Source organism: Bombus huntii, chromosome 6, assembly GCF_024542735.1.
Source record: "Bombus huntii isolate Logan2020A chromosome 6, iyBomHunt1.1, whole genome shotgun sequence".
NCBI lineage: Eukaryota > Metazoa > Arthropoda > Insecta > Hymenoptera > Apidae > Bombus > Bombus huntii.
The window spans coordinates 15,692,074-15,712,887 of record NC_066243.1 but is presented as its reverse complement, the minus strand read 5'-3'; the positions used below and the strand labels follow the sequence as shown (position 1 = coordinate 15,712,887).

At 38.8% G+C, this 20,814-nt stretch overlaps 1 protein-coding gene across 4 annotated transcripts in view; it reads left to right on the top strand.

Annotated features, from left to right (window-relative positions):
- The window catches only part of LOC126866726 (amyloid-beta-like protein), a 50,659-nt gene that overhangs the window by 17,330 nt on the left and 12,515 nt on the right, over positions 1-20,814 (top strand). For all 4 annotated transcript variants that reach the window (XM_050620658.1, XM_050620660.1, XM_050620661.1 and 1 more), the window contains 5 exons: positions 10,338-10,391; positions 11,293-11,424; positions 14,095-14,221; positions 18,263-18,353; positions 19,100-19,230. In XM_050620658.1, coding sequence (XP_050476615.1) covers positions 10,338-10,391; positions 11,293-11,424; positions 14,095-14,221; positions 18,263-18,353; positions 19,100-19,230 — 535 coding nt within the window. The remainder of the gene's footprint in view (positions 1-10,337; positions 10,392-11,292; positions 11,425-14,094; positions 14,222-18,262; positions 18,354-19,099; positions 19,231-20,814) is intronic.

Sequence of the window (20,814 nt, the reverse complement as noted above, 5' to 3'; positions counted from 1 at the left end):
TGCCCTTTTTCCCCTCTAACTTTTTTATATCTAATAACAAGCGAATTATCGCGGTAAAACATTGGCAATTCAGAGATGCGCGGATAACAATGCACGTAGATCATAAAAATGCGATAATCGAGTAAAGAAAAAAAAAGGAATATCTCGAGAAACGTCCGCGATCGAAGTGGTCTCCACGATCGCTGAAAAGATACCGAACGATCTGATTAGAATTACGCGAAACGCTGGTTAGATAAATTTGAACGTTCGAGAAGAAGAAAAGATTGCAAATAAAATCGATCGGAGTACGCGGTTTTTCTAAAATGGTTCGTCGGTTTATGCGACGTATTGATTTAAAAATATTTATTAAAAATGCGTTACAGTTGATATTTTAAACGTATTAGAAGGTAGGAAATTACGAAGAAAATATAAAATAACGCAACAAGGACCATTTTCGAAATCGCTGTCGCAATACGCAATTAAACAAATAATCGAATAAACAAAACACCGTTCAAATATTTCATTAACTAATTGTTGGACGTTATCAAAGGGAAAATACATTTCCCAAGTTTTATTCCATTACCGTAAAATCAAACAATTTCATCGAATACAGAATCAAATTACCCTTAAATGAAAATCTGGTGAAAAGTTAAAGCAACGTTGAAAACGCGTTTTACCCATTTTACGTGTCGGCGAATTGAAAAAGCGAACCGGTGGACGGAACTCGTTGCCGGTTTGAAATATAAAAACTAAGCCGAATAACTTGAATAAATTGAATATGAAGTAGCTCGATTGTTCGCGTAAGCTTGGGGGCGAAAAATCCTTCGAATGGTCTCTTGAACAGATTCGCGCAGATTGAACGTTTGGAGAACTTGCTTAATATAGTTTGAGCAATAGCTTAAATCACTTACAATTAGGGCTACTTGAAAAACAAGTGACCTGTAACGTATTGAGCTAATCAATTGGTTTAAGAGATCTTATAATAAGAAAATAAATCGCCAGAGAGTATTAAATATAGCCGTGGAATAATGAAATTTTATACGTCAAATTTCGTTGTAAAATTTCATCACGTCGTATTTTTGAGAAGCATAGAACGTATTTATAAGCCGACGAATTAATATGAACTCCTGGTAACTATATTTTATAATGAATTTACCGATACATTTTACAAATGAAGATCGACACGTATATATTTGATAAATACATATTTGCTAAATATTTTTCAAAAATATGATACAACCGAGCTATCGTCTGGTAGTCGAAAAAGTACACGCAAGCACGTGAAAATTATTTTAATTAAATGTACATGCGTCTGTTTAAAATGTTTCATTGTAACACGATTTAAATTTAATGTTTCAATTTCACGTGTGTGAAATAATTTTGAAATTGGAATTACGAGTTATATATGTACACACGCATACGTAAATTTCTCGTAATATACATATATCTTCGTGATAAAAAATTCACGTTAATTCGTCGGTTTTACCTTAGAATGGAAAAACTTGCTGCAACCGCTGCTTTTACACAACCTCGTTATAATCGTTGCTACTTATTCTTCGGAAGAAATTACAAAGAACGATAAACGAAGAACGTATGCACGAGAAATATGAAAGTAACGAGGTGGCTGCATTCGTCGTGTCGCGCGCATCGTTTAACTTATGCGGAATCCATTTGTCCATTTTCTTTACGTTTGCTATGTGGGTCGAGAGACGAATAATGGTAGACCGACTTAGTTTCATTTAAAGCGTACTACCCTTCCTTCGTTGTTTCCTGGGAATTATTTTCGATTACTCCTTTTGAAACATCGTCGTCTGTTTCAACGTTTCTCTCTTGCCTCCTATTCTCTTCAAAATCATCCGTCGAAAATCTTGCTTCTTTTATTACCATTTTTCCTCACGTATTATATATACCAATTTTCACTAGTCCCTCAGGGCAGATATTTAGGAAGATTTTTACAAAGATGGATCCACCAGGAGTACGTTTTTATCTCTTTCGATCAGAAAAGTGTGCACGAAAAATAATCTGAAATTTTGAAGTCGCGAAAGATGCGATAGATCGATAGCTTCTTCTTTCGACGACGAACCCGAAGATTTTCATGAAAGAGACACAACGCGGGTGGATGATTTTTGCGAGTCGAACTGGTCGCTGGTTTACTTTGGCGGGCAGAACTTACACGAAGCAACCTAACAGACGTATGATTGCAGCTTTGTCACAACGGTGCATAGTACAACCGCAAAATGCTTTTTTTTTCTTGTATAACTTACTGGAGATACTCGTAGACAATTTCCATAGCAAGCGTGATATTTTCGTTTTACTTTACGCGTCATATACAGAGTGGCTAGAAAGAATATCGACACGCCACTGTACATACATATTCATGGCAGCATTTACATGCTAATTAATTAGCTCCGAGTGTATCAACTTTTGTATCGTTAAACGATGTTTTCGTACGACTATAGAAAATGTTTAACATGAAAACGAAGCGTAGAACCTGGTTCCTAAATTCTTAGAAGATCAAATTACGCGTCGATATCTTTTCTAATCGTCGTACAATACAAAACACAGCGCGTTTTAAACTCGCTGAAAAGTGTCGAAATTTCATGTCCGCTCTTTCATGTCCTACGTTAATCGTTATCGTTTAAGCGTCTAATTAATTCACTTGGACTATCTAAAATTTTGTATCGTCAAATAGCGCTTTCGCACGAAATTTACAAAAGATCGTTGCGATAGAAACGAAGCGTGTAAACCGCATAAAGAAAACGGTTCGTTGTAAGATAAAACTAGCTGTCGCGTAATACGTTAGCCATCGTGTAATAATAGCAGGGACCAGCGAACGTGTCGAACTCGTTGAAAAATTTCTGCTACGAACCAATCTCATTCTCTCTATGTACGTCTTCTCTTCGTTCGTACTCTTCTTCTGCGTAATTGCCGCAAGCGGTAACCGTAATCGGCACGAATATTCCTTTACCGGTGATCCAGTTAATCTGCGTTCTACAAACGGCCAGAGTCGGCGTAAGTAAAATGACCTGCACGTTGATAAATAAACTCTTAAGCGTTAATAACCGTTGCGTCGGTCGTGACTCGATCCTAGGCATCAGCATGCAATCCGGATCGACGGCTAGGACACCCGTAGAGCGAAACCATCTACTCTTATTACCGCTGCGAGGAGAATGCAAAGCGAGATGGTGACGTACACCTCGATGTAATTCGCGACAACATTTACGACGCATAACGCGCCAGCCACACCTCGCCATTGCATCGTGCCTTCGGCTCTGTCCAAGTACATATACGTACATACGCGTAAGAATCGAGTATGCTGCAACACGAACGTGAATTGGTTCTGGAACTCGGTTTTCGTGTCCAATTGCCGGTCACGAAAATTGTCGTAAATATAGGTGTTTCAATCTTTTTTCCATCTTTCGGATACCGCTGTCGACGTTCTAGCGAATGTTTACGAGTTTCCAGTTGTGAAGTAAAATATCAAAACTGGTCAGCAACGATATGTCGTTATTCTATTGTTCTGTTCGAATTATTTATATTACGCGATATCAAGTATTGACAAATTATATTACGCAGGAAAGTATCGTGTCGAAAAATTGGTAGTTTGGATATTTTAATTTCAGTTTGTCAAATTTGACGCGTGAAAGACAAGCGTGAAACGGTATTCTTGCGTTTACGCTGTTCCTCGCTTTCATACGTTAAATTTGACAGATTCAAGTTGAAAATATTCACCACGCGGGAGTGTGTTATGGGGGGAAAAGAAAATCAACGCTTTTTCGATATTGAAAATATACAATGGATTTTAAGGAGCTGGAGATATCGCTTTGATAGCGCGGAGAATAGAAGATATTAGAAAATAAAATTGCATCCATCCGATGAGTCCCTTGAAACGCGATGTTACTCGTTCAAGACGTTTCTCCGTAAAACCGACAGGTAACGAGTTATTTTAGCTGATGCTTCTTATCGAATCATCTATCGCACTCATCTATCGTAAGAATCGCACCGTGATGGTATTGAATCATTAAATCATTAAGTACAAACACGTATATCCTTTCAGCTAGAAAATAACATGAAAATCGAAACACCAACGAACATACACTCGTCGTTGTTTTTTTCCTATCATCTTCGTGCAATAGCACGAACACTGTGCATGTGTTTACAAAAATCGGACAGAAGATAGGAAATTCAATTTTTATTATTATTTTGTCGTCGTTGGCAACGACGGTGCATGAAAGTTTAGTTATTAGAACCGTGTACTTGGATGATTGAGAATATCGAAGGCAATGGGAGTCTATTAAAATTTGCGTCATTACGAAATTCAGTCGAAAGGATCGCGTCTCTTTGCGTACAAACTTTTCCGGCTCCTTTATGTAAATTACGAGTTTTGATGGTCCAAGAGAGAGAGAGAGAGAGAGAGAGAGAGAGAGAGAGATATTGGAAGTAAGCAGACGCAGTGCCGTTTCCAGTTTGAATTCTGAAACGTCTGATTTCCTCGCGTGCTCTCCTTAGACTTACTTAACGTTCTTCGCGTTCATTTTTTTGCAAGCTCTTCAGCCTGCTGCGCTCTCCGCCACGTCGTTCGTTTCATTCGCAGAAACTTTTTCGAAAGCAAGATAAATACCTGGGATAATAACAACGGCTAAACTATGTATACGCTTTCGTTATTCCTGGTTTTTCCACTTAAAATTGAGAAGCACGAGGGAAGATGCAACGAGATGATTTAAAGCTCGTCTCGCTTGATTTTCTACTGAATTACTTTTGACCTATATACAGTGGCGGCTCTATATTTACGTACGCTACTTAATTTAGGATATTTTAATTTATGCTTTCAGATAAGAGATTTTCCTTCCGCTAAATTTTAGACGTAATCTTTAGACCTGATATATATGCGATAAATATTCATGTAGTTCCTTTGCGTCAAGCTGCACGGCTTATGAAATCCTTAATTAAGTAACGCACGTAAGTATATTGGCGCCAGTATATCTTCCAGATCTCGCGTTTGTATTCGCGTTTCCTTGGGTCACGTATATAGAATTCCGTTTCTCAGAGCAATTCCACTTGTTAATTAAAGTAACGTCAAAGCATTACGTATTATCTATGAATTTCGTTTATAGAAATACATTTGTTTATTCATCTCTAGGGATATAAGTATTTATGGGCTCGTTACTATTTATAAATTTATTAAATGTAATATTCGATAATTTTTTAACAATTTCATGGTTCCGTAATTTTCCTGTTACATACTATAGTTTCTTACTTTTTCATAGTTGTATCATCTCACAGTACACAGGCAGAGGTATACGACGGGCATGTTTATTTTCTAAATTTATAGAAATTATGATTACTACACGAATGGCAGGAATCATAAGAAAAATGTATACCGTGTAAAAACTGTGAGAAAATGATAAAAATCTTGCGTAAAGTTTCCGGTTAATACGGGTGAAATTATTGGACGAAAATTCGGCGTATAAATTAGACAACAAGGAAACTAGCAGCGTACAATTTCTTTTATCGTTCAATATGGATAATTCCGACATTTTATTTTTTAGCTACGTATATCGTTGCCCCAAATCACGATCCTACTGGGTCGAAGAGGTAGATATATTCTAGCAACGAGATTCGTGAAAATGTGTTAACTTGTTCGAACAATTTCTCTCGTTTTGTAAGGAAATAACGAATGCGCGACATTTTTCGTTTAATATTATTTTATTGAATTTTTATTCCTATTATTACGATCACACACAATTCAATTATAAAACGAAAGAAACATCTGGGACAACATAATAACATCGAAATACATCTATAATTATATAAATAAAAAACTATAAAATTATATAAATAAAAAAATATAAATAAAAAACATCTATATTTCGACGATAGTTTTTTGCTACGGCGCGTACAGTACAATAAAATGTAAAGGTCAGATCGATTCCGCGAATTCCTGTTGTTAGGTAACTTAGCTGCCACTCACGTAAAACTGGCTGCCAAGAATGTAGTTTTCGGAGATATATGTCCGTTAAGGTATTTAACAGCATAAGAATAATTATACTAACGCTTATTCTCTGAAGCAAACGTATCGAACGTTTCGTTTAATTAAATTACAGACTAAAAGTATTCGTAAAAATTCTGTCTAAAATTGTATGTAAAAAGTAAGAAATCCACAACGTTTGCACGATCGTTGATTAAGTAACGCTAAAGTTGTACGTTCTTACGTCATCAGTAATAACATACAGTGCAAAGAGGTTTGGTCAAATCGCTTATAAGTATAATTCAAGGAATGAATTCTGGATAGAAAGAACTGTTATAGAGGCTATACTGTACTTTCGGTATTTTACGTATCTCTGCATCTTTAATTAAATTCCTCATAAGTACATAAAAATCCGGCGCACGATTGTTACCTCAAAGTTAATCAAAAGATCAAACAATTACTCGATCAAAGTCAATATATATTTAACGAGAATTATACTCGTTGCGAACTTCAACCGCCCCAAAACGTTTACGAACACCGTCCTGAGGGCTCGACTTGAGATATTCTCCCCGGGAGAGTCGTATCGAACGTGTTTCGTCCGACAATTTCACTCGCGTACATTTATCCTGGTTGGATGCCTATTTCGAATGGATATTCGGCGCTCACGCGATCAGAACGTCGCGTTTCCGCTCGCATGTCAGGAAAACCTGGCACTCCGTTGACTAATAAGTCTAGAGACGTTCAAAGACGGCTTTTAACGATTCGGCCGCCGACTTGCGGCACGTGATCCTATGTCCGGTAGTAGAATCGTTCACGCGAACGTATTTACTTGCCGACTATCCAGCAGTGCGTACGCTTGTTCAACGTAATTGAAAACGTTCTCATCGATCGCAGTGATGAACGTGTTCGAGGCATATGTGTCATATAGCGAGGTGCGTGATCGAACGTGAGTTAATGGATTTATGATACAACAGGAGGGTATAGCGTGTGCGTTAACAGGTGACGTAGTGGCTGCTGTGATACAACGTGGTTTTAACCCTCGAGGAAGCGTAACGTATCGCTGCGAGGCGATCGAAGTTAGAGGTGGAGGTTGAGAATATTTTTATATCTGCGCAAATTTATATTGTCGCCAAGATAACGGAAAGGAGACTTAGACAAAAGTTTATCGAACCTACTACGTAATATGTACGTTGGTTTGCGGATGAGTAGCACGCGTTTTGCCTCGGCTGAGCGTAGATCGCGTATTTCTAGCGCATCTTCTCAGTGCAGAGCGTCGCTTGCGGCTGCACAGAGTGGAGAGACTCAACGCTGAGTTGTATCGGTATTAGCCAGATATTAGTACATATCGCACGTATAGCGCATATTGTTGTAGAATACGTTATGTTGAGAATTGTGCATCTTAATTGCCGAAATAAAAGTAAAGGAACACCAAGCTTACACTTAGAATTCGTATTAAAATAATTTTAGATTTATTTAATAAACGATTTCCAGGATCTTCGTCGATATACATTTGCACGCGTCTCAGCACTCTCTTCGTCTCATCATCTTCCATAGCACACTGCCAACGGAACAGTTGCATTCATCTGGTTTTCGAGACGCAGTGCACACACATACTTGCATACACTCATATTCACATACGTGTGTCACTACTACGCGGCTAATCTAGTCTAGCACGCAAAATTATACATATAATTACACATAGTATACGCAGAGATGGAAAGAAGGAGGTGCGATCGATTAATTCTGACTTCACAGGCTCAACACATTGTAAAGATGAACACGCGTGTCGAGCATTGGGTGCAAGTGTCACACATGCGGCGATACAGCTGCGTGATAGCGAGTAATTGATAGACAACGCTACCTTCTCTGTGTCTATGCCAGTCTATTTTGCACCGCCCTCGGTTAACCAGTTAACTGCGGAATCTAGTTTTAAAAATGTCTCACGGGGTTGGGTCATGGAGCGCGTAAATGAATACAAGCGACGACGAGTATACACGTGAAACGCAGTTGGTCGATCAATGTAATATAATTGTACGACGTAAGCGTAAATCCTGAATTCCGTTACACTGTCACAATTTTTTACGAGTACCTTGTAAGTATTAGAGTTCACACAGACCAATTGCATTATTCCAATCCGCGTTTTCTCGATATTTACGCGTCCCTATCGCTTTTCCACTTACTCGTATCGTCAGAAATCCTCAAATGCGTTGCCTCGGATCCACACCTTTTTATTAAACCGCAGTGTAAGAAGTTGCTCTGATGAAATCCAAAAACAGTTAAATCGTTCGTGTTCGCTCGTGCAGGGACTCGCACGTGACGCCTAAACTCTGTAAATCTCTGTAAGCACTTGTTGCTCGATAGCAAGAAAATAAAATGAATCTCGACGACGGCCGAAGAATCGCAGAGACGCGACGATAGCGAGAATCAATCGCGAATCTTAACTCTCATTCGCGCCAAGTCTAAAGCTCGTGGCTCTTCCTAACAGTCACGTGGCTGGCTCGTCGGTACAATGCTACTATTCTACGCTGCTACTCTGGGACCCTTATATCCTCGCTCAATAGCCCATTAATACGTCATTAACCGAGGTGAGATGACTAAATCAACGATACAAGGTCCGCAGAGGCGATTACGGCCGGGATCTAATTCCCCTTCGTTGTTCGCTTGTTTGGATCGAGGCGAAGTTCTGCCTTTCGACGATGGTCGCCCATTATATCGGCGAAAGGCTGGACGAATTGCTCGAGAGCCCGTTTAAACGGTTTAGGGATTAGGTAGGCCGGAAGTGGCGTGATTGCACGCTGAGTTGGAGACGCTTATTGTTTGCACTGTATAGGAGTATTTTTAGGAGATTCGACGAGCGACTGCTCCAAGATTGGTACTTGGAAAGGGTGGTTCTTTGTCGATGGGGTGAGGGTATTTTAAGGAGATTGCTTGGTTATTGGACTCTGGATGGTTTATCGAATTCCGCGCACGGATAGACGGCTCGCTTGTATCGATTTACGTTGCACGCTATGGTGGTCGATCGTTAGCGGAGGTGGAATGTAAAATTTGCTTGACGCAAATATTTGAATTTTTGGATAAGAATATATTTAGAACTCGAGAAAGTCGGAACGAGTAGCATAAATGCAGGGCGAAAAATAAATCGTTGGGAAACCATCGAATTTGTAACTTGTTCTAATTCGTATTTATTTTATTTCCTATTAACTTTGTAGGGTTAATCTCGGATCGTGAGAACGAATCTTGAAAATTGGAACTAATCTTGGATCGACAAGTCTCGTATCCTCTGTTTGACAAATCACCTAGGAACAAATTGCTTTTCCTATGTTTCTAGGTACTCGTCGTAGTTGATGATACAAATTTAAGGATCTTCGGCTTCGATGGACGAAAAATAGGGCAGCGTGATAAACGTTAAACGAAGGACTAAAGAGATTGAATTGAAATTACTCGTTGTAAGAATTCATTCAATTTCCTAAGAGGTTTTTACGGGAACATGAAATGTTTTTAGAAGAATGTTCTTCGAAAAGTGTTCTGCGAATTACGCGGGGATGATATTACCAAGAAGCAATCCGTATTAATGAGTTTGATCAAGGAAATATTTGGTTTCCGATGATCGACGTAATTAATCGTTTCTCGCATCGCGCAAATTTTACTTCTCATTAAGGAAAATAATATTTGCCACGCATAAATCGAATCGATAAATTTTAATGGTACGAAGAGGAGAGTTGGCTGATTTCTTTTTTCTTTTAATAAAACCTCACTTTTGCAAGAGTTAAAGCGGGGATGAAACTCGGCGACTATATCAATAGCTTTAGCAAACTTTAAAGATTAACCGAGTTGTTTAAACGTCGATATTTTATCGAGAACTGCGCAGTTCGAAGATTTAAATATTTGTTCTCACAGGCATCGATAATTTTAGAATAATATCTATTATGAGTGAGAAACAAAGAATACGATTATTATCACACGTATTCGCTTTTTCTTTTTCAACAGAAACTAAATTTCCCAAAGATTGATCCGATTCTTTCATCTTGTACCTTTTCTTCGTACACTGTATTATTAATTCGACGACCAAAGAGTTAGAAATTGAATTCAATTACTTTCAAAGATTTTAATAATTAGTCATTAGCCATAAACTTCGTATAAGATAAATATAAAATAATTAGTCATAAACTTCATTCAGATAAGTTACGTTACAAGGTCTTACACTCGAGCGACGTAGACGTAGAGTCTTGTGCCTGACTGTACTTGCGTAACGCGATCCTGAAATTGTCCGAGGTCGATAGAAAAAGTTTTATGAATGAAATACGCGAAAATGTCCGCGGGGTCGCTATAAATTCTTGGCTACCGTACAGTTTTACGCCAGTTGAATTTACCCATGTTTTCTGCATTGCAGGCGGTGTCGGAGAGGCTCGAGTTGGCACCCGCTGGAGGAAGATCAGAGCCGCAAGTGAGTACCACTTGAAAATGTACGCTTCCTTTTCCTTACGAATGTCATCAAGGCCGCGTGCCACTCAGCGATTTTGCATCGCGACGAAATCCCCACCGTCGCACACACGAGATGTCTGAAATCTCTTCCATTCCAATACGCGTCCCTTCCATTCATCCCATTTTCGCCAGTCTTCAACGTTACGTAACTCGCGAAATCCAGTCCGCTGCCTGACGAAATATTCGATTTTCTAGCCACGCGCGATTCCCTTCAAGTTAAAATCGTCCTAAGGTCCGCGTGCACGAAAGAGGTAAAGAAGGGAATAGAAATACGAGATACGAGATGTATTTTAGCTTTTGAAAATAGCGATAAGCGAGGCAATTGACCAGTCGGCTGTTGCGAAGTTGTTTGAAAAGCGTGTACTTAAAATTCGTAGGGAAAAGTAAGCGAGTATACTCGTCAGACGGAGAAACGACTTTTAAGAAATTTTATTATTGCAATTTGCTGCGATTACTGAACTGCGATTTACACAGGAAATTGTGGCTACCTTTTACGCGTGACGAGTATACTCGTCAGACGGAGAAACGACTTTTAGGAAATTTTATTATTGCAATTTACTGCGATTACTGAACTGCGATTTACACAGGAAATTGTGGCTACCTTTTACGCGTGACGAGTATAGTCGTCGTAACACGAAATATTGTCGTTTCTTCGTGGCCAGTATACTCGTCGAGAACAGCTCACTGGTCAGAGGAATAACTTTAACGCTGTAACGATTTTTCGCGTTTTGTAAATTCCTAAGGGGACTTGTCCACCCCAGAGTGAAACTTATCGCCGAAAGTAGCCGGTTGTAGCGTCAAAGAATTTTCAGACGAGTAGAAAAAGGTGACGACGAGTGTTTATGCGAACGCTATGCATTCAGGTTGCTACGTTATGCGAGGCCGGAGAGGTGTACTTGGCGCAGCACATGGGCGAACAGGGACGTTGGGTCTCATCCGCCGACAAGAAGAGCTGCATGACGGATAAGCTAGAGATTCTCGAATATTGCAAGAAGGTAAGTTCGTGGAACGTTGTTCGTCTCTGTCGACGTTTACATTCAGCCTGATAAATGATTCGATTTATACTCGTGATTTTCAACCTTTCCAGTAGACTCGAGCAGCTAGAGCTAACGTTAAGACCGTGGATGAGATAGTTCGAAATGTTTGAAGTTTCTGCAAGATAATTACATTAGAAGAACAACGCTCGTTTTCTTATAAATTACTCGTAAACTTTTGAACAACTTTTTACTTTATATGTAATGATTTTTCTTCTATAAGATTACGGAATATCGTGTATTAAATTTGCTTAATACCGTAGATAGAAGATAATTAAATTAGATGAACAACGCTCGTTTTATTATAAATTACTCGTCAATATTTCAAGAACTTCTTGTTTCTTACGTAATCATCTTTCTGAAAGGTTACGAAAGATGATATATTAAATTTACTTGATACTATAGGTAGAAGATAATTAAATTACAAGAGCAACATTCGTTCTATTATAAATTATTCGTCTAATTCTGAACAACTTCCTACTTCATACGTAATCATTCTCATAGAAGATCACGGAAGATCATATATTGAATTTGTTCGATATTGGCAGAGTGCTCGGCCAAATTTGCCAGGGAATTGTTTCCGTAGTTTTGGAGTAAATAGGTCATCAATTTCGACCCCTTCCTATGAAGATAGAACTCGATTGTGGGTTTGCTAAAATTAATATGTAGAATAGTTTAATATATCAGAAGTTAACCTTGCTTCTCGAGTAGTTGGAAATTACGTAATTTGAATTATTGTTTAAAGTATATCAAGCACGTTCTTCGAATGTCCGAAGCTGTTTAAATAATTCGGCGAGAATGTTTTCAAACTTTCGCGAGCAATCCAACTACATACTTCCGTACAATCCACACTCGAGTTACGTGGTTTTGTCCGAATATTTAATACTTTGTATCGTCTGTATAAAATTTCTTCTATTATATATATACAGGGTGGTTGGTAACTGGTGGTACAAGCGGAAAGGGGGTGATTCTACGCGAAAAAAGAAGTCGAAAACACGGAATAAAAATTTTTCGTTCGAGGCTTTGTTTTCGAGAAAATCGACTTTGAATTTTGGCTCGGTACGCGTGCACTTTATCGCGTCTCGTTATAACGGATCTCACTGTAGATCGTTGTCTCGATGGAAAAATTAAAAAAAAATTTTTATTCTATATTTTCGACTTCTTTTTTCGCGTAGAATCACCCCCTTTCCGCTCGTACCACCAGTTACCAACCACCCTGTATATAAAATATGTAATCTATGATCGAACGAAATTTACGATCTTCCCTTAATTTAGATTACAAATTTCGCGCAATTAGAATTTCCAATCTTTAAATTAATATTAGTGGTTGTCCCAAAAGCGTCTTTCTTTTACAGACACGTCTTCTGAACAATGCAATTCTTACACAAACATGAAACCCAATATTGTTGTAACCTTTATCGTAATAGAACTAAATGGTTATAGTCGCGTATAATTCAGTAAAATAATATAAAGGAAAAAATATTGTGCATCTATTATTTCCTTATAAAGAAGCTTTCGCCACAACCTGATACAAACTTAAAATATATCGCCTCGAGTTAATTACCTAAAGATAATTTGAAATTGTCATAGAAACTTCCCCTGATTTCCAAACAGTTAAATTAAATTCAGTAGGACTCGTTTATTGAAACGATTCGAACGTTTGTATCCTATCATCCACTTCCAATCTACGAAGGGATGCGCGAATTTATTCGTTGTGTGCGTACCGGTTGTTAATTTACGGAAACGAGCGCACTGCAGTTTCGATATCCGCGAGGCAACCACCTCTCTCTGCTGTCGTCGACGCACGGCCGTGTTATCGAGTGAAAGGCAGGATAATTTCGCCTGTCGTATAATTTCGTCGATCGAAACGGAACGCGGTAGTAAATGCGTTTACGCTAATTATAATGAAAAGTTGAAAGAAAAAAGAAAAAAGATATATAAACAGGGCTCGCAATAAAAATTCTCAAATGGCTACGAGTAGGTCGTAGGTGAACCACGATTATCTGGGTCAAACTGCAGGGATGTTACGTGCCAACGATTATCCGTAATTTATTCATATTTATTAATTTATGATGTACAGAGAGTTGCAAGGTTTAACAGCCAAACTTTGTTCGTATATCCTGTGGGTATAATCGGGCAAAAATTGTTCAACGATATAACAACTTACGAGAGTTTTAGAATATTTTTAAGGGTTTGCCGCGAATTATCATGTGCGTTGTACGAAGCATTTTGAAAATTTATTAATCACAGGCTGTGATTAACTTCACGTGATCGTATAGGTGAAGTTGAAATAAATTTGTAAGAAAGATATAGATACACGTGTACAGAAGCTAGAAAATATTTAGCGCAAGTATATGTTTCATAGAGACGACAAGAGTACCTGAACAATCAATCGTTCGTTCGATGGGACCGTTTTTACGTTTGTTGTACGTCCCTCGTGGCGATTCGCTCTACATATTAATTCTCTGCCTATTTTTCTGCTAAATATCTTGTAACTTGCATATACATTTTCAGATTGGTTTCGAGTTTTATCAGTGCAACTATGACGAATGCGATCGTTGTAGCTCTAACGAAATATGGAATTATTTCGGATAGAAAGTTACATAACATAATCGGTACTTGTATTTCTAGGCTTATCCGAAGAGAGACATCACCAATATCGTGGAATCGTCTCATTACGTGAGGGTTAACGGCTGGTGCAAGCCAGGCAGAACTAAATGCAAATTGTCACGTTGGGTCAAGCCGTACAGATGTCTCGGTACGTATTAGCATCAGAATTGCTCTCTGATAAGTGATCTGGATGGACAGTGTTTCAGTTTTCATTTAACTTTAGCAGCTCGTTTCGCTTTAACGGAGTCGACGTGGCTTTCTAAGTCAATAAAGAATGGAATTTTGACGTAAAGGTGGAATTTGAATATGCAGATGTATGTACGCGAAGCGATTTCTGGTGCAACGTTGAATCTAAAATATGGAACAAAGGATTCTCTCTCTTTCTTTTTTTTCTTTTTTTTTATTCGAAGCATTACCTCTGAGAGAGTCTGATTGCGACGAACGACATAAAAGATTACAATTTCGATTAGCACGATTTTTTATTTATCTGATCCTACCGTGTATTCTGTAAGTTATGAAGGCTCTATCAGTGGCATTGACGAAGACGCAGAATAGAAATTGAAATTGAATATCCTAGATTTTAAGAAACTCGACTCTGATCTAAGCTGAATGATCATCTACCGTGTAACTTAACGGTACCAATTAAGAAAAGGTCGCGTTTATAATTCCTATTTCTACGCGTTAGCGTAAACGTCTGTCGAGAGCAGTCGTTAACGCGTTGAAACGAAAGCGAGAAATTAGTACGTTAGCTTGCCAATTTCAATGGGAAAAAGTGTACACGGACGATTAGTAAACACGTGATTTTACTATTTGCGTTTGGTAAAAGCGTAGATAAAAAGCTGAATATTTAAATGGCAGCCAGAAACCTAACGCGATGAGAAGATCTCCGTTGAAAATGTAAAATCGCCTGCTGCTGCTGACTAAAAATGTATTCAAAGATACGTTCGACGATTTAGTGTGCCAACGTATGATATTACTTTTTACTCTTGACACTTGTATATTTTTTTGCAACAGAAAAATTGTGCAATGAAAAACATTTGCATGTCCCAATAACCATTTTGGAACACCGCTGATATTACCTTTATGCATATCTCAAGCAAATTTAAAGAAAGCTCCTGTTTTCTCCACCTCTGCTCTTTTTTCCAAAGTTATTGCATTCCATGTGAAATTTATGAATTCGAATTTAAATATGTATGAAGCGTATCTGTGCTAAAGTTTACCTGCGTACGTTTATTAGCTATAGCGAAAACATGGTTTGTTGCTCTATTCTCGCGTCAACTGAACGTGTATTCTCGTTAATAAATATGATTAGCCGACTATATGTATATCGCCTTTGCTTTGCGACGTGGCATTCATAAGGAAGTGAAAAGAAATAGGTTAAATAGATCCGGATGAAATAAAGCGTTCGTTGAATAGGATCACGCGTACACAGGATGTCCTGGATTTTCTCTATAAAATATCTGTCAGCGTATACCGCGAATAAAAACAAAAGATAAATTGTCGTACAAACATGGTTCCAGAAATTCTTAATTAAAAGCGTTATAACAAAAGTACGAAATAATAAAGGACTATCTGCCTCTAGCGTTTATAATAGCTTTTGTATAACAGATTTCACAGTCTACAAGTAAACAAAATTTCATATCTCTGTTCCATATCTTTTAAGATTAAGCATTACATGGCACAGGATACAGCGATAAAGTTTGCCACATTTGTCACATCCTGTATAATATATGTTGTTAAGAAATGATATTTCCCTTAGATCGTTATCTCTCAATTTCTCTCTCCGCTTATTAATTCTGCGAATTTAAAGAGACTCGGTTCGGTCGATATGAAAATTGCTGCGACGCGCAAATATTTCCGACTTCACGCTCATAATAATCATCCCGTTAGGATAAGATCTTTATCCGTGTTTATTTTCCATTTTCCATTTTCCATTTTCCCAGTGTCTCGCAGGCATTGCATCGATGCGATCCGGCTAATATATTCGTTTTAAAATTCAAATCCCCTCCTCTCGCCCAGTTTCCCGATAATTTAAATCTTCTTGGCGATCTTAACAAACGCTTATAACCGTTAATATACTTTTCTCGACTTCGTCCATGCTAATCGGGCGTCCCATTGCCGTATCATCGTAATAACAGATTTCCTCGAGGATCGTTTAATTCGTGCAACAAGAAATATTTCAGTCATGCTACCGAGCTTGGTAATTGGGAGCAGGGATTTTTTATTCCCTTATTAAATAGGAAATTTTATTCCGCTTAACAGGTTTCCACGTTAAAATAGAATTCAACGAGGTTCAAGTTGTCCAAGATGTTTTTGATATTTGAATTTTAGATGATCGACGAATCGTTTAGCTTTAACGTACGACTGTAGACCAGGCGTATAAAAATTGGAGATTCACGGGACGCTTGTCGAATCACGGGCTCGCACACGGGTATAATAAAACGATAGAATGGCCCGTAATAAAAAAATATCGCACTACACGTCACAACGTTCCTCTATAGAATCTCTACTCGAAGCTGATAAAACGACTACGAGAAAGAGATAAAATTTACAAACAGCCCCTGTGAAGTATCCTTCTGGTCATTGTGAACTTTTCAATGTTTAAATTTCAACTTTTTCCTTTTTCGCGCAACATCTCCGCAACGATGGATTTTTAAAAAATAGCGTAAAAAAAGGCATCGCTGCATTTTTCGAGCTTGCAAATTCTGTTGCTGTTATAAATTTACGTTCATGCCGGCGCATTTATAAATTCCGAACGACAAATGAAACGCAATTTAAACGTTTGACGTTTTCGGTATTAAAATTGTATTAAAACCTCGTTGTACAATTTTTGCGAAACGTTTCAAAATCATTTATTTATTCTTTTTGCGTTTCATTCTGTTTGTGTAAAAAAGAAAAAAAATGTAATAACTCGCAGCATTTATTCATAGATGAAACAGCTTGGGTTATAAATTGGCTGCTGTTGTAAGCGTTTCCTAAGTTTTTTCAATAAAAATGTAACTCCTTTTTCTTCGACTTTAATAAGGAACAGTAATTTCAACAAAAATTATTTAACTTCGCCGTGCGTACGAGATACTAGCTATTTATAAATTCGATGGAGTTTTCGCCTCGTAACGCGACTAACAAGAAATCTACAAATTCTGAATCCTTCCACAAACTACGTAAATTTATTAAACTTGAACGCTCTTCATCTGAAACATCTCCATCGTCCATTGCGAGTATCTAACAAACGAAAGCGTTAAAAGTACAAAAATTGGTACGGTTCGTAAAATGGACAACCCCAGAGAGGCAGAATTCTGAATTCTTCTACAAATTACGTAAATTTATTGAGCTTGAACTCTCTTCATCTGAAACACCTCCATCGTCCATTGCGAGTATCTAACAAACGAAAGCGTTAAAAATACAAAAATTTGTATAGTTCGTAAAATGAACAACCCCAGAGAGGCAGAGTTCTGAATTCTTCCACAAATTACGTAAATTTATTAAACTTGAACTCTCTTCATCTGAAACATCTCCATCGTCCATTTCGAATATCTAACAAGCGAAAGCGTTAAAGGTACAAAAATTGGTACGGTTCGTAAAGTAGGCAACTCCAAAGAGGCAGAATTTCTTCATAAATGCGAAAGTCGATTTCTTTGCATTAATGGAATGTCGTATAACGAGTATCGAATACGTAAATATAAATGTTGCGACGAAAAGCGTTTCTAGTTTCATTGCTAATTCGCGTACACGAAATTCGATTGATTTATGTAAACTTTCACGAGCGACTGTGTAACTTTCAGTGGACGCAGCCTGTAACAACCAAGTTGTTAATAATCAAACTGTTCCCATGACTTCGTACACGTCGTAAACACCTGCTGGTATAGAGTACGAAACGTAATCCCAAGCGAATTCTGACCGCAGTCTTAGGATGCCGTATACAAGCTTACACCCCCGAAGCGAGTCACTCTGATTTGCAGTTTCTGCCGTATCGATTCCTGCGAGTCGTGTCGAGTGGAGTTGTGCCGCGTCGTAGCGCCAGAGTGGCTCTCGTTAAGGGGTTGAGTAGACAGCTATGGACCTGTACGTGCACCATGTGATGCGATCTCTGCCTCGTGTCTCTTTCAACGATAAATATAGGCGTGTCCATGCCACAGTACCCGACCTTTTCCCTTCGCTTTTATTCACATCGACACGTTCTCCTTTTCAGAGGGACCGTTCCAAAGCGACGCGTTGCTCGTGCCGGAAGGTTGCCTGTTCGACCACCTTCACAATCAGACGAAATGCTGGGAATCTCACAGGTAAGCGAGCCAACGAGCGAGCGTCTCGTCGATGACGAGCCAACGCCGGCGTATCGATTTACGTGTCCGCCACCGCGTAACCCTATCCTCCACGACCATACGCTCCATCGGGGTTCCCAGTTCGATAATAATTTCTAGTTGCCTTTGAAATAAGGTACCTGCTGCCTCGTTAGGTGACCGCAGCTAATCCCACCGGAATTTTCAGATGGCTTCGTGTTTGCTCACACGCTCGGTTTAGTCCATTAAACGTTCCTTCGTCGAATAAAAATCCACGGTCTATAATAATAAGCAGACGAACGTTTACATTTGTTCGATGCTTGATCAAAATCAGCAGAGGAAGATGACGTTGCGACTGACTCTGCTGATTCAAGGCGATGCTCCAGGTGCGTCGCGATAGCTGCACCGTGGACGTTCGTGCAGCTTTATGTTTTTATGAATCCAAGGAGCGAACAAAATTCGTTTCGTCTATCGAATATTATCAATAGGCGCCTCCATTTTCGATATTGTATACATTTTCGCGCACGTGCGTTCTGTAGATTTTTGCAGCCTTGGAATTCTCGAAAATCCATCGATATCCACGGTCTAACGATAGACCGAAGAACGTGTCCGATGGAAAGCGCCCCGTTGGAAGAAGCGAATAGAATCTTGCAAACCGGAATATATAACGCAATTCTGCGAAACGCAAGCTCGTAATTCGCTGAAAGGAACAGAAACTGGGAACATAATCCGGGAATCTTCCGTTTCAGGTGGAACGCGACCGCAGCCGACACATGCAGAGAGAGGAATATGAACCTGAGGAGCTTCGCGATGTTGTTGCCCTGTGGAATATCGCTGTTCTCTGGCGTGGAATTCGTGTGCTGCCCGAAACACCTCAAAGGTACGTAACGTACGTACATTCTCTCATATCATCATTCACGTTCATTCATCGACGACTTTCTTCATCTCTGTGTCGAACAGTGTAGCCTCTTAACGCATTCGCTGTTACCGACGCACCCGTTGCGTCCAACGCAACGATCTAATTGGCGATATTTAGTTGCAATTCCGTTGCGTTGTATCCTTCCTTAACAAAGTTTTATTTTTAACAAAGTCATTTTGTTTCGACACGTTAAACGATGCAACGAATAATGACGCGGTAGGGGACTGTAATTATTACTTAAAGCTAGAGGTGACGCGTGGGGAAGAAACCCAATTCCAGTGATAAAATAATCGTATCGCAGTAGCAGCGAATGGGTTACACCGCCTGTATGCACTGAAATGAGACGCAATGCACGTATCCGATTTTAAGTTACGACATTTGATTCTGTCGAATGTGAAAATACATTCTGAAATCCTTCGATGCGTGTCCCGAAGTCGACTTGTACAAAGTTCCGAGGAGAAGACGTTAAGAAATTTTATTGGGAATATTATACTTCGAAACCGCCGACTTCGCCTGATATATCGTGTACAAGATCGTGAAAGCATTCGAATACTCGTAGACGCATTTTACGAGCGCGTTGTTCGCGTTATACGGAACGTTTGGAAGTTTCAAGTTAAACGAACTTTGCCGGTTCACTTCGCCTGTCCGAATATGAACTCCTATTACGTAAATGCAAAGCGATAGGTGATGGAGAAAATTCAACTACCGTGTTATAATATGAACCGCGGTACGTGAATTATTTGTTCACCGATGAATTCAGATAAATAGGGTTTCGCTGTAGTCTATTGTCGGAATTTTATTTTCGTACCTTATTGCATATTGCAACGTCGAATCCGTTATTTATTACATTTCCGCTAACGCACACACGTTTTCTGGCGTATCAGTCGCGATATCGACGATATCAGTTCGAATTTCGGGAACGACGAGTAGCCCCTTTTGTACGAGAAATTGAAAAAGAAAAACAAAGAAAAGGAGGAAAGACAACGATGATAAGCGAATAAATCAGGGAAAAACGAGGAGAAGATCGGCTCATCGTTATGGTCGATCTTAAATTCACGAATTTTTTCGTAAGAATATCTAGTCGATTTATGGAAGATCGCCCTGAACACTTTATATTTTCGATAGATTTACGTCCCTCTCGAAGCTCTTTTACCGAATGAAAAACGCGTGGTTTCAACGTGATGGAATTTCCATAAATCCTGTTCGCCTTTCCATAAACTCTCGACGATTGGCCATATTTTATCAAAAATTTTGCTACAGCCATTTGTTTTAAATTTTATATTCCATTTTTTCTGCAACATGGATCTCACATACGTTTTTACAAAAAAAAAAAAAAAACAATGTTTGCGATAACTAAAATAATTAACAGTGTTTGCTTCGCGCATATCGATGAAAAACGTAATCTGATTATACAGCGGATGAATGTGATTATTCACATTGTTGCAATTTTACCGGAAACAGAATCGCGCTCGAAACTTTATCGCTGTATTTCGTACGGCAGATTAAACGAATTTCATGAAGCGATATTTTTTGACAGTAAATTAC